Source organism: Aquarana catesbeiana, linkage group LG02, assembly GCF_042186555.1.
Source record: "Aquarana catesbeiana isolate 2022-GZ linkage group LG02, ASM4218655v1, whole genome shotgun sequence".
NCBI classification, from domain to species: Eukaryota; Metazoa; Chordata; class Amphibia; order Anura; family Ranidae; genus Aquarana; species Aquarana catesbeiana.
The window spans coordinates 571299993-571312950 of record NC_133325.1 but is presented as its reverse complement, the minus strand read 5'-3'; the positions used below and the strand labels follow the sequence as shown (position 1 = coordinate 571312950).

General features: G+C 44.7%; 1 protein-coding gene across 3 annotated transcripts in view; it reads right to left on the bottom strand.

Moving 5' to 3' along the window:
• VEZF1 (vascular endothelial zinc finger 1) overlaps positions 1 to 11811 on the bottom strand; it is a 46730-nt gene extending 34919 nt beyond the window's left edge. For 2 of the 3 annotated variants that reach the window (XM_073616089.1, XM_073616090.1), the window contains exon 1: positions 11656 to 11811. In XM_073616089.1, coding sequence (XP_073472190.1) covers positions 11656 to 11688 — 33 coding nt within the window. In that variant the 5' untranslated portion in view covers positions 11689 to 11811. Of the gene's footprint in view, positions 1 to 11296; positions 11459 to 11655 lie in introns of those variants that run through there. The other variant, XM_073616091.1, reaches the window with a different exon arrangement.
• Between the last annotated feature and the right edge of the window lie 1147 nt (positions 11812 to 12958).

The window sequence follows — 12958 nt, the reverse complement described above, 5'->3', positions numbered from 1 at the left end:
TATTTGTCAAAGCTTAACCTCTTGCTGACCACACAACGTACATGGCGGCGGCTCGTCTGCACAGAAAGAAAACAGGTACGTAATTCTGCACTTTTGGGTCTTAGGCGCGCACGCGTGTGCTGCCAGCGACCTGCTGCAATTGGACACAGCAGGAGCCAATCAGCGGGTCCGGAGGACTCGATGTCTGCCGGCACCTAGCGATTATTTGGGAGAGAAGCAGAACAACGGACTGCCTATGTGAAACAAGGCAGATCGCCATTCTGTCAATAGGAAAAGTGGCAATCTTGTGCCCCCTAGGCACACATTTAACCCTTTGATTGCCCGTTAACCCTTTCCCTGCCAGTGTCATTAGTACAGTGACAGTGCATATTTTTATCATTGCATTAGTGTCACTGGCCCCAAAAAAGTTCACTTAGTGTCCGATTTGTGCGCTGAAATATCACAGCCCAGCTATAAGTTGCTGATCGCCACCATTACTAGTAAAAAAATGAAATAAAAGTTCCATAAATATATCCTATCGTTTGTAGATGCTATAACTTTTGAGCAAAGCAATCAATATAAGCTTATTGGGATTTTTTTTTACTAAAAATATGTAGCAGGATACATATTGGCTTAAACAGATGAAGAAATTCGATTTTTTTCATTTTTATTGGATGTTTTAAAGCAGAAAGTAAATTTTTTTTTTTTTTTTTTTGTCTTGTCTTTTTTGTTTATAGCGCAAAACATAAAAACCCGCAAGTGATCAAATACCACCAAAAGAAAGTTCTATTTGTGGGAAAAAAATATCAAATTTTATTTGGGTACAGCATTGCACGCCTGCGCAATTGTCAAAGTAACGCAGTGCCGTATCGCAAAAAATGGCCTGGTCATGAAAGGGGGGGTAAACCTTCCGAAGCTGAAGTGGTTAAAGTGATATTAAAAAAACTAATTTTTTTTTACATTAAAATAACAAACATGTCATATTTGCCTGCTCTGTGCAGTGGTTTTGCACAAAGCAGCCCCAATTATTCTCTTCGCATGCACCCTCCCCCTGGCGTTCCTGGCCCCTACCTCATGCCAAGTACCCCCAGGAGCAAGCAGCTTGGTATGGGAGCACCCAAGAAGGCACGCTTCTGAGCCGCTGCTCTGCTTGTTCATTTACACACACAGCCATGACTCAGCCCCGCCCCTCTCTTCATTGGCTCACTGGCTGTGATTGACATTGGTTCCTGCTGCTGCCTCAGTCAATGAGGGAGAGTCCCCGAAAAGCTGTGGCTATTGTGCACAGCGCTAGAGGAAGATGGGGCTCAGGTAAGTATTAGGGGAAGCTGCTGCACAGAGGTTGAGCCTTTAGAACCACTTTAATTGAACAAGCTGAAGTTAGATGTTTACCATGCAGAGCTGCACCAGATTTTGCACTCTCCAGTTTCAGTAAATCAACCCCTTAAAGCAGAGTTCCACCCAAAAGTGGAACTTCCACTTTAAGCACTCCTCGCCCCCTTACATGCCACATTTGGCATGTAATTTTTGTTGGGGGGTGGGGTCTTTGGTGCTTGGTTTTGAGTGCGACTTACTGTCCCCGCTTCCTGCTTCCACCTAAGCAGCCCCTCCCTCTCGACAAACTTCTGGGACAGAACATGTCCCAGAAGATTGCCTGTCCACTGGGAGAGCGCAGCCCGCACCCGGCTGTGAAGCCACAAGCTGTCACGGCCGGGTGCCCACTGTTTCAATGGAGGCGCCGAGGAGAGGAGTGGGGCTCTGTGCGGCCGTATCACTGGACGATGGAACAGGTGTCTGTTTATTAATAGTCAGCAGCTATACTTTTTGTAGCTGCTGACTTTTAATAAACTAAAAAAGCCTGTAACTCCGCTTTAAAAAGGTCTAGACAGCCGTAGCCAAAAGTTTTGAGAATGATAGAGATATTAATTTTCAAAGTCTGCTGCCTCAGTGTTTTTAGATCTTTTTGTCAGATGTTACTATGGTATAATGAAGAATACCTACAAGAATTTCAAAAGTTTCAAAGCCTTTTATTGACAATTACATGAAGTTTATGCAAAGAGTCCATATTTTCAGTGTTGACCCCCCAAGACCTCTGCAATTTGCCCTGGCATGCTGTCAATCAACTTCTGGGCCACATCCTGACTGATGGCAGCCCATTCTTGAATAATCAATGCTTGGTGTTTAGCAGAATTTGTGGGGGGTTTTTTGTTCACCCGCATCTTGAGGATGGACAAGTTCTCAATGGGATTAAGGTCTGGGGAGTTTCCTGGCCATGGACACAAAATTTAGATGTTTTATTCCCCAAGCCACTTTGTCATGACTTTTGCCTTATGGCAAGGTGCTCCATCATGCTGGAAAAGGCATCGTTTCTCACCAAACAGTTTTTGGATGGTTGGGAGAAGTTGCTCTCAAGGGATGTTTTTGTACCATTCTTCATTCATGGCTGTGTTCTTAGGCAAAATTGTGAGCGAGAAGCAACCCCATACGTGAATGGTCTCAGGATGCTTTAGTGTTGGCATGACACAGGACTGATGGTAGTACTCACCTTTTTCTTCTCCAGTGAGGGTTTTTTCTGGGTGCCCCAAACAATCGGAAAGGGGATTTATCAGAGAAAATGACATTACCCCAGTTCTCAGCAGTCCAATCCCTGTACTTTCTGCAGAATATCAGTCTGACCCAATGCTTTTCCTGGAGAGAAGTAGCTTCTTTGCTGCCCTTCTTGACATCAGACCATCCTCCAAAAGTTATCCCCTCACTGTGCATGCAGATGCACTCGCACCTGCCTGCTGCCATTCCTGAGCAAGCTCTGCACTGGTGATGCCCCGATCTCTCAGCTGAATCAACCATAGGAGACGACCCTGGCCCTTGCTGGACTTTCTTGGGCCCCCTAAAGCCTTCTTCACAAATGCAGTGGAAATGTTTTTTATGGGATTAAGTTAATTTTCATGGAAAAGAGGGATTTTGCAACTCATCTGATCACTCTCCATAACATTCTGGAGTATATGTAAATTACCATCATAAAAACCGAGGAAGCAGACTGTGTGAAAATGAATATTTGTCATTCTCAAAACTTTTGGCCACAGCTGTACCTTTCTAAAAATCGATTGAATTCAGTTACTTTCGCTGTTCAATTGTGCAATACACACACATTATGTATAAAGCAGTCATATAAACCAAGAATAAAACAGAGCCATTATCAGGATAATTTTTTTTGCCTTCAGGCACTTGATGAACCGGTTACCTACCACCTGTCACAAAACTCAGGCAAAGCTTTTTTTGTCAGCATAAGAAAGTGTTACTTTCAGCGAGGGCGAGACAGAATTTATATGTAAATCCCTAGTCTTTTAACCACATTGGAGAGACCTGTAATGCTATTTGACAGGCCGATGACAAGTTGCATCCTATTGTCGGTAATAGGATTGTTCAAATTGGTGCAACGCCAAATTGGCGATAACGTAGATATCAGTAACATTTTTTTTTTTTTTCCAGAAAAAGAAAGGCAAGTCCTCATGCTTGCATTCATCATAGACTTAAAGTGATGCTAAACAATAGCCTTATTCTCCACAATTCATACACATCCACTGCTTATGAGGTCCTGTGGTTTAATTTATTAAAGCAGAGTTCCACCCCCCTACAAAAATTAAAAGTCAGCAGCTACAAATAGGGCCGCAACTAACAATTATTTTCATAATCGATTAGTCGGCTGATTATTGTTTAGATTAATCGGTTAATAACCTTACAAAGAATTGTGGAGTATAATTTAGTTAATAAATTGCCTTTTTTTGAAAATTGACATCTTAAATATTTATATACAGTGGTAAATATAAATAACCAACTATACGGTTAGGGAGCAAAATCTCATCCACTCTGAGAATAACAGACAGAAGAGATATATACTGTATATACTTTTAGGAGAGATTTACTATTAAAGGGTGAATCTGGTAAATATAATCAGACTCAGAGATCACATTTTTTTATTAAAAAAAAAAAAAAAAAAAAAAAAAAAAACACAATGTCTTCCTTCAAATAAAATTTAATTTTAAGAACGTTCGTTCGATTTTCTAATCGTTAGTGGGGTCAAATTGACGTTCATTTTCAAGCACAGTGACGGGAAAATTTGGAAATAGAAAACTTCTTGGTCAAAGCGTATGTGGCTTTCATTCAGAAATTACATTCATTACAGAATGTTAAAAAAGTGAAAATTTCAAACAACATTCTTTTATTAGCGAATGTACAAAGATTTTTCGTCTGAAAATTGATCCGTGTGGCCAGCATAAGGCACGGTACACATCTATGCATTTTGCTTTTGATCTGTTTCTGCAGCGCTTTTTGCACACGTGTTTTTGGTGCGATTTGTGTTTTTGCTTTTTTTGCCCAATTTATTGTTGGGCAGATGAAAAAACACAAATTGCTGCAAAAATGCATTACATGCTTTTCTGCAGCTTCTCCATTGAAGTATATTGAACCAAAAAAGCACCATTTTGCATTAAAAAAGTCCCTAACCCTCTCCAAATACACAGCGGCTGAAAAAAGCATAGATGTGAAAGTGTCCCATAGGAAACCATGTAAATGAACTGTAGTGTGTTTCTGCAAAAAGCACCAAAAAACACATGGATGTGAACCAGGTCTAAGACATTTAGTAACATAATGGGGTTAAAAAAAAACTAAAATCAGCCCTTTATAGTACAAAAAAAGCAAATCACTACTGTAAGGGGTTCATTTTTTTTACTGTAGAACTGTGAAAGTAATATTTACAGTAGCGATTATTTGCTCTTTTTGTACTATAAACGGCTCATTTTAGTTTTTAACCCCATTATGTTACTGGCCGATTAATATTTTCATAATCGATTAATTTCATAATCGATTAGTTGTTTCAGCCATAGCTAGGCACGTATCTGTCCAGGCATCTAGCGGTGTCCTTCCCCCAAGCCTATTCTTGAATAGGTTGGGTGTTGGCGCCACCATCTCAAGGGGAACCGGCAGTGAAGCTGTGCGGCTCCACAGACAGTTTCCTACTGCGCAAATTGCGATGCGCTCTGTAAATGGGCCGGCTGCAAGGGCAAGGAGGAGGTGGCCAAACTTCCAGCTCACTTCACAGCAGCCAACTAAGCCAGAAGTGGGAGCGGGTACCTGTCAACCAGAGCTTCCCCTTTTGGGTGGAGCTCTGCTTTAAATAGTTCTTCTCTCACCTTGTAACATCCTTTGTGGGGCTAAGGCCCCTTTCACACTGTCGGACCTTTCAGGTCTGCCTGTCAGTTTTGTCGGCGGACCTGAACGGGCGCTCCATGTTAGTCTATGATGCGACGGATGTCAGCAGTGACATGTCCACTGACATCCGACCCAGTTCAATCCGCTAAAATCAGACGGATGGCCCTACTTTAGCATCTGTCCCTGGCGGATTGGATCAGGTGAGATCTGATGAAAATGGACATGCTGTCTGTTTTCGTCCAATCTCTCCATAGCAACCAGCGGCGCTCGACAGGCCCCTCCCCGCTCAGTGAGTGGAGAGGGACCTGTCATCCGTTGGCTCAATGGAGACCAACGGAGAGATCTCCCGCTGAGCTGGCGGACAGAGAGACTCCGTGGCAGCGGATCCGTCTCGTGGGAATGAAGCCTAATGCCGCGTACACACGGTCGGTATTTCCGACAACAAATGTTCGATGGGAGCATGTTGTCGGAAATTCCGACCGTGTGTAGGCTCCATCGGAATTTCCGACAAACCAAAGATGAGATCTGGATCTCAAATTTTCCGACAAAATCCGTTGTCGGAAATTCCGATCGTGTGTACACAATTCCGACGCACAAAATTCCACGCATGCTCGGAATCAAGCAGAAGATCCGCACTGGCTATTGAACTTAATTTTTCTCGGCTCGTCATACGTTACCACGTTCTTGACGTTCGGAATTTGACATTTGTGTGACCGTGTGTATGCAATAAAAGTTTGAGCCAACATCCGTCGGAAAAAAAAACATGGATTTTGTTGTCGGAATGTGCGATTGTGTGTACGCGGCATCAGAGTTGCTTCTACAGGCTGAAAAACTACAAAAGCCTGTATAAGCAGTATTTTTATGCCCAATGTGCATGGACCCTTATGTCTAGTACACGTGATGGTGAAAAAAAAAAAAAAAAAAAAATAATCACTCATGTTCCCTTTAACCACTCGCCCACTGGGCACTTAAATCCCCTTCCTAAATAGCACTCTCACATTATGAATGACAATTACTCAATTAGTCATGCAACACTGTACCCATATGAAATGTTTGTCCTTTTTTTCACACAAATAGAGCTTTCTTTTCGTGGTATTTAACCGGTTCAATACAGGGCATTTTCACCCCCTTCCTTCCCAGACCAATTTTTCGTTCTCAGCGCTGTCGCATTTTAAACGACAATTGCGCGGTCATGCGATGTTGTACCCAAACAAAATTGACGTCCTTTTTTCCCCACAGATAGAGCTTTCTTTTTGATCACCTCTGCAGTTTTTATTTTTTGCGCTATAAACAAAAGAAGAGCGACAATTTTGAAAAAAAAAAAAAAAAAAAAAAAAAAAAAAAAAACACAATATTTTTTACTTTTTGCTATAATAAATATCCCAATTTTTTTTTTAAAAAACAAATTTTTTCCTCAGTTTTGGCCGATACGTATTCTTCTACATATTTTTGGTAAAAAATCGTAATAAGCGTATATTGATTGGTTTGCGCAAAAGTTATAGCGTCTACAAAATACGGGATAGATTTATGGCATTTTTAAAAAAAAAAAAATTTATTTATTTTTTTTACTAGTAATGGCGGCGATCGCGATTTTTTTTTGTGACTGCGACATTATGGCGGACACATCAGACACTTTTGACACATTTTTGGGACCATTCACATTTATACAGCGATCAAGGCTATAAAATTGCATTGATTACTGTATAAATGTGACAGTCAGTGAAGGGGTTGACCACTAGGGGGACACGAGGGGTTAAATATGTTTCCTAAGGGAGTGATTCTAACTGTAGGGGGAGGGGACGCACAAGGGGAGGAGACCGATCGGTGTTCCTCTGTACTGGGAACACAGATCGGTCTCCTCTCAACTGACACACAGATCCACGGTCCGGCCCGGTTAAACGGGCAATCGTGGGTGCCCGGACATCGCGCCCGCCGGGCACACGCACCTGGGTCCTGAGCAACGCGGCGGGCGCGCGCCCCCTAGCCGGCCGGGAAGCCCAGGCCGTCATATGACGTCCACCCAGGATGGAAGATCCCATCTGTGGACGTCATTTTACTATGGCCGGGTAATGAAGTGGTTAATCATCACTGGGTTTATTTTTAGTGCTATAAATGAAAAAAAAATATTTTTCTATGTTTTGGTTATAAAATTTAGCAAATTGGTAATTTTTCTTTACAAATGTTGGCCAAAAGTTATACATTTCTTTAGTAAAAATAACCCAAATAAGTGTATATTTGGTCTTTGTGCAAAGTTAGAGTTTACAAGCCATGGTGCTAATCATTAAAAATTGTTCACACCTAATGGACTGACAGCCTATCTAATTTCTTGAGAAACTAAACCCTGGTTCACACGGACACACGGGAATGTAATGGTGCGAGTTCAGCTAAACTCACACCATTTCATTCCCGCATGTCAGTCCTGACTTCTGTGGCTTTTTCGGAGACATCTGTGCGAGTTTCTGCACAGATGTATATGGAAATCGCACCCTGATGTCGCCAAATGTAGTACAGAAACTACTTTTGGGAATCGGTTCAGACGGTGCCATTGCCCGCAATTGCCGCCAATTTGGCATGTGATTTGTGTAATTATAGGCTTACCTGTAGTGTAACTAGGTTTACAACCACTGAGCCTAGGTTCACACTGATGCGATTCGGGAACCAGCGTGATTACATCGCTGCTTTCCGTATTGTATCTCTCCCGCAGGCAGTTCACATTGCCTTCTGCGAACTGCTGGGGGTGTCATTACATTGGTAATGACACTAGAGGTCGACCGATATGGTTTTTTCTCTGGCCGATGCCGATATTTAGAAATCGCGGTGGCCGATGGCCGATATATGATGCCGATTTTTTTGGGCCGATATATTAGGCCGATTTTTTTTTTTTTTTTCTTTTTTTTTCCCCCTTCATCTCATAAAATCTAACAGTTAGACCCCTTTCACACTGGGGCATTTTTTTAGGGATAAAAATAGCGCCTGTAAAGTGCCAGTAAAACGGCTCCCCTGCAGTCTCAGTGTGATATCCCGAGTGCTTTCACACTGAGGCGATGCGCTGGCAGGATGTAAAAAAAAAAGTCCTGCAAGCGGCATCTTTGGAGCGGTGTATACTGCTGCTCCACCACTCCTGCCCATTAAAATGAATGCGCACCGCTGCCGAAGCACCTGCATAACGTTTTGGCAGCAGCGCTTCATGGGCGCATTTAACCCCTTCCTCGGCCGCTAGCTGGGTTATAAGCGCCCCGCTAGCAGCCGAATAGCGCCGCTAAAATGACGGTAAAGCGCCGCTAAAACTAACAGCGTTTTACCGTCAACGCATGCCCGCTCCAGTGTGAAAGCAGCCTTGAGTAATAAGTGATACAGAAATTTTTTTTACATTTAAACATTTATTAAACAAAACAAACCTCCAATCAGTTCACTTGTATGTAGAATTTAGATTAAAAAAAAATAACTATATCTTAAATATTAAATACACAAAAACAAGTAATCAAAACTTTTGGACGAAAAAAAAAATGGGCTAACTTTACTGTTTATTTTTTATTTTTTTTAATTAGTGTATTTTTTAAAAAAAAATTGCGTTTGAAAGACCGCTGCGCAAATACCGTGTGACATAAAATATTGCAACAACCGCTATTTTATTCCCTAGGGTCTCTGCTAAAAAAAATATATATAATGTTTGGGGGTTCTAAGTGATTTTCTAGCAGAAAATACAGGATTTTTACTTGTAAGCAACAAATGTCAGAAAAGATTTAGTCTTTAAATGGTTAAACTGAGAAATTCTCCACGGAGTTCAGTCTATTGATAAAAAGAACCCGAAGAGATACAAATGTATCTTCTTATCAGATTTGGCAGGCTGCCCAGAGGAGGAGAGAAAACAAACTTCAAACAGCTTGCAATTGACTTCTATTACAGAAGTCATTTGCAAGTCCCGCTGAAGTTATAATCGGCTTTTTTTATCAGCACAATCGGCCGATGCCGATTAAGTAAAAAAAGCCAAATATCGGCCGATATATCGGCCGGCCGATATATCGGTCGACCTCTAAATGACACCCCCAGATCAGTTCACAGATTGCAGTGCTAATTGAACTCACACGAAGAGAAAACCCATGCGATCCGATTTCAGTGCGGGGGAAAAAAAAAAAAAGTCCCTGTACTTTTTTTCCTGCGAATCTAATGAGTTCAGCCATGAACTCACATGCGATATGCACCGCAGGTGCAAATCACATGCAATGTCTGATCGCAGTAGTGTGAACCTGGAGTTAAAGCAGAGTTCCAGTCTGTAAGAAAAAAAATAATTTTTTTTTTTTTTTTACAAAGTCAGCTACAAATACTGTAGCTGCTGACTTTTAATATAAGGATACTTAAATGTCCAGGTATCCCACGATGTCGGCACCCCAAGCCAATTTGGCCATCGGCTGTGGATGCAGGCGCCGGTGTTCTGCTGAAAACTCCAACCACATCATTTATGGTGACTCTCCAGCATCTGTAAAAGGAGATTTGGACAATTTGGCTGTTTTCACAGAACCCTGGGAGTATACACTACAGTACACAATATAAGTGGACATGGTTAGTCCGTCTGCTAGTAACCAACATGGCGGCGTCAACTTTTTTCCTCCTTACCCGGTGTTCCGTCAAAACCGCCAACTCGTCGCGTACACGCTGCCGGTGTTCCGTCAAAACTGCCAACTCGTCGCGTACACGCTGCCGGTGTTCCGTCAAAACCGCCAACTCGTCGCGTACACGCTGCCGGTGTTCCGTCAAAACCGCCAACTCGTCGCGTACACGCTGCCGGTGTTCCGTCAAAACCGCCAACTCGTCGCGTACACGCTGCCGGTGTTCCGTCAAAACCGCCAACTCGTCGCGTACACGCTGCCGGTGTTCCGTCAAAACCGCCAACTCGTCGCGTACACGCTGCCGGTGTTCCGTCAAAACCGCCAACTCGTCGCGTACACGCTGCCGGTGTTCCGTCAAAACCGCCAACTCGTCGCGTACACGCTGCCGGTGTTCCGTCAAACCAAGTCATTGAAATCTGCAATTATGGCTGCTGGAGAGCCACACGAAGTGACGTAATTGTAGATTCTGACCAGTTGGCTCTTTAGACAGAACACACTGCCATCTTCACTAAGGGAAACGGGAAGTGAAGTCACAGCCGGTTTCCCACTGCGTGAGTCGTGCTGCATTTTCTGAATGGTCCTGCTGTCTTCTGGGTTCTCTGTGGGGAAGGAGGAGGAGATGGAAGGAGGAGGAGGAGATGGAAACAGCGCAGATCGCTGAGGAGTGATCTCACTCGGAAGTGGGAGCGGGTACCTGGTTTTGACAGGTATCTCCCCCCCCAAAGGTGCCAAATGTGACAGCGGAAGGGGGGGGAGCAATCAAGCGGAGCTTCCCTTTTGGGTGGAGATCCGCTTTAAGACAACCCATGTTTGGAAACAAAAGAATACAGTACGTTACATCACTTCCGACATTGTATTATGTCATACGAGAAAGTTCGTAACTTTAGAAACCTCTTTGTTTTCGATATGAGACTATCATGCAAAAAAAATAAAAATAACGACAACGATGGAGTGTCTGATATTGTCATTGTGTATGAGGCTCATCTATTCCCGGCTGGAGGCTCTCTGGATAGTAGTCACCCCGCACACGTCTTCATCCCTCTCACATTTGGGCCGCCTCATGCACACTGAGGCGCTTCTAAATGTTTTTTTTTCTCACAGAGGAAAAAGCATTTCTCTTTAGAAGAGCCCCTGTGCAATGCTCTTTAGAAGAGCCCGTGTGCACTCCTTATTAGAAGAGCCTCAGTGTTCATAAGGCCCAAACGTGAGAGGGCTGAAGGCGTATGCAGGGTGACTACTATCAGGAGAGCCTCCAGCCGGCCATAGATAAGACTATAGGAAAGGCTGCTGAGATTTGTAGAGCACAAAGCAGCCCACATCATTGCACACAAGGAGGAAAGTGCGGCCGCCTGAGCCCGCCATAATCCGCAGCCGACACATTACTGAGGGGAGTGGGGGAGGGGCACTCTCCCCTCAATACACGGCTCCTTCCCTGACTATCTATAGCACACACCGCGGCGGGATAAAAGGCCGCCTCACACGAAGGAGACAGAAAATGGCACCTATCGGATTACACGTCTGTGAATAAATGGCGCTGGGATAGGTTGGAGCCTTTTGTTCTCCGGCGCCCCCTCCTTCCCTCACGTCCCGTTATGCGGCCGTTTTCTTCCAGGCTCAGTGAGTGCGTGTGAGAGGAACGTGCGGCGGCCGGAGAGTAGTGTGTGTGAGCGGGGAAGGAGGAGGATGTGGAGGGAGGAGGAGGTGAAGGGGGGGCGATGTTTGCTCCCGGGTGTCCCCGCTTCCCGGGGAGGGGAGAGGAGGGAGGCGGCTGGGGGGAGAGGAGGGGGGGGGACGACTCCGGAGTCCTGGCGCTGCTTCTCCCGGGCACATAGATACATATTATCGGGATTTTCTCCCTTACCTGGAATAAGAAAGCCGTCCAGTTGGCCTCCATGGCGATCCCGGGGAGGAGGAGGAAGGAGGAGGAGTACGCCTTCTGGAACTGAGGAAAAAGGGGGGAGGGAGGGAGCAACACAAAAAAAAAAAAAAACACCAGCGCAAGATCCTATATGAAACCTACAACAAAGCAGCTGAAAACATGGCAGCGCCGCACTACTTCCGGTAACCTCTGGGAGAGACCATTCGGAAGGAGGAGGGGGATGGGGAGCCAGATAGTGAGCCCTCGGTCATTGGAGAAGGAGGGAGGGGGTGGAAACCAAGTCTCCTATCTCCCCCCCCCGCCTTCGTGTAGCAGACAAGTGTCTGTGTAAATAAAGCTCCCCAGTGAGAGGTGTGTGTATTGTGCCCGAGGCCTGCGCGGAGGTCTCAGGCGGAGGAGGATGTGCTAAAATGGCCACTGCGGCTCTATGTTATGTGAGGTAGCGGAATTACCTCACGCACAGCTGAGGAGGTCTCCCAGACAAAAAAAAAAAAAAAAAAAAGCAAGCACGTCTGGCCCGCGTGCCTTTTCCTTTATTACGATGGCATATTTTTTTTTCTGGCCGCCCATTGTCTTAATGGGATCCCCGCCTCCTCCTCCTCCTCCTCCCCGCCATGTCGTGCCCTGCGGGGAGCTTCAGTCACCCGAGCCGGCTGCGGGTTATGTTAATAGGCGGAAGAGAAAGTGAGGAGGGGAGGCGAGAAGAGAGAGTTGAATGAAAGAGCCGTGTTGGTGACTCGCCCTCATACAGGAGTAATAAACACTCAGCGCACACTGCTCTTCAGTCAGAGGCAGCTTACTACACAGTCACATACTTTATTAGCCTTTGAAAAATAAGAAAGAAATCCCACATGTGCCTACAGCTCCCATTATTTCAGACTGTGGCGAGATCGAAAGCAGCACGAGCATTGGGCGACAAAATGATGTACGCTTCAACCCACAAAGGATAAGGCTTGGGTTCACACTATTGCGAATTGGATGCGGATTGCCAGTATCCAAATAGCAGAAGATTGTGACAGGCTCTCTACCGAGCCGATTCACATATCTCCGCTGCCGCTGAGGTGCGAATTTGCACAGGGGGTCCTGTGCTTCTTTTGGTCTGTTTCAGGTACGAATTCAGCCAAAAATTCGGGTTGAAGTCAGACATGAAATGGTGAACGGGGACCCCTGCTGTGAGACACATGCGAAGATAGTGTGAACCCAGCCTAATGGCCCATACACACGATCCGAAAATCATAAGAAAACTACAGATTTCGACGCGATCTTACAATAATTGGATCGTTAG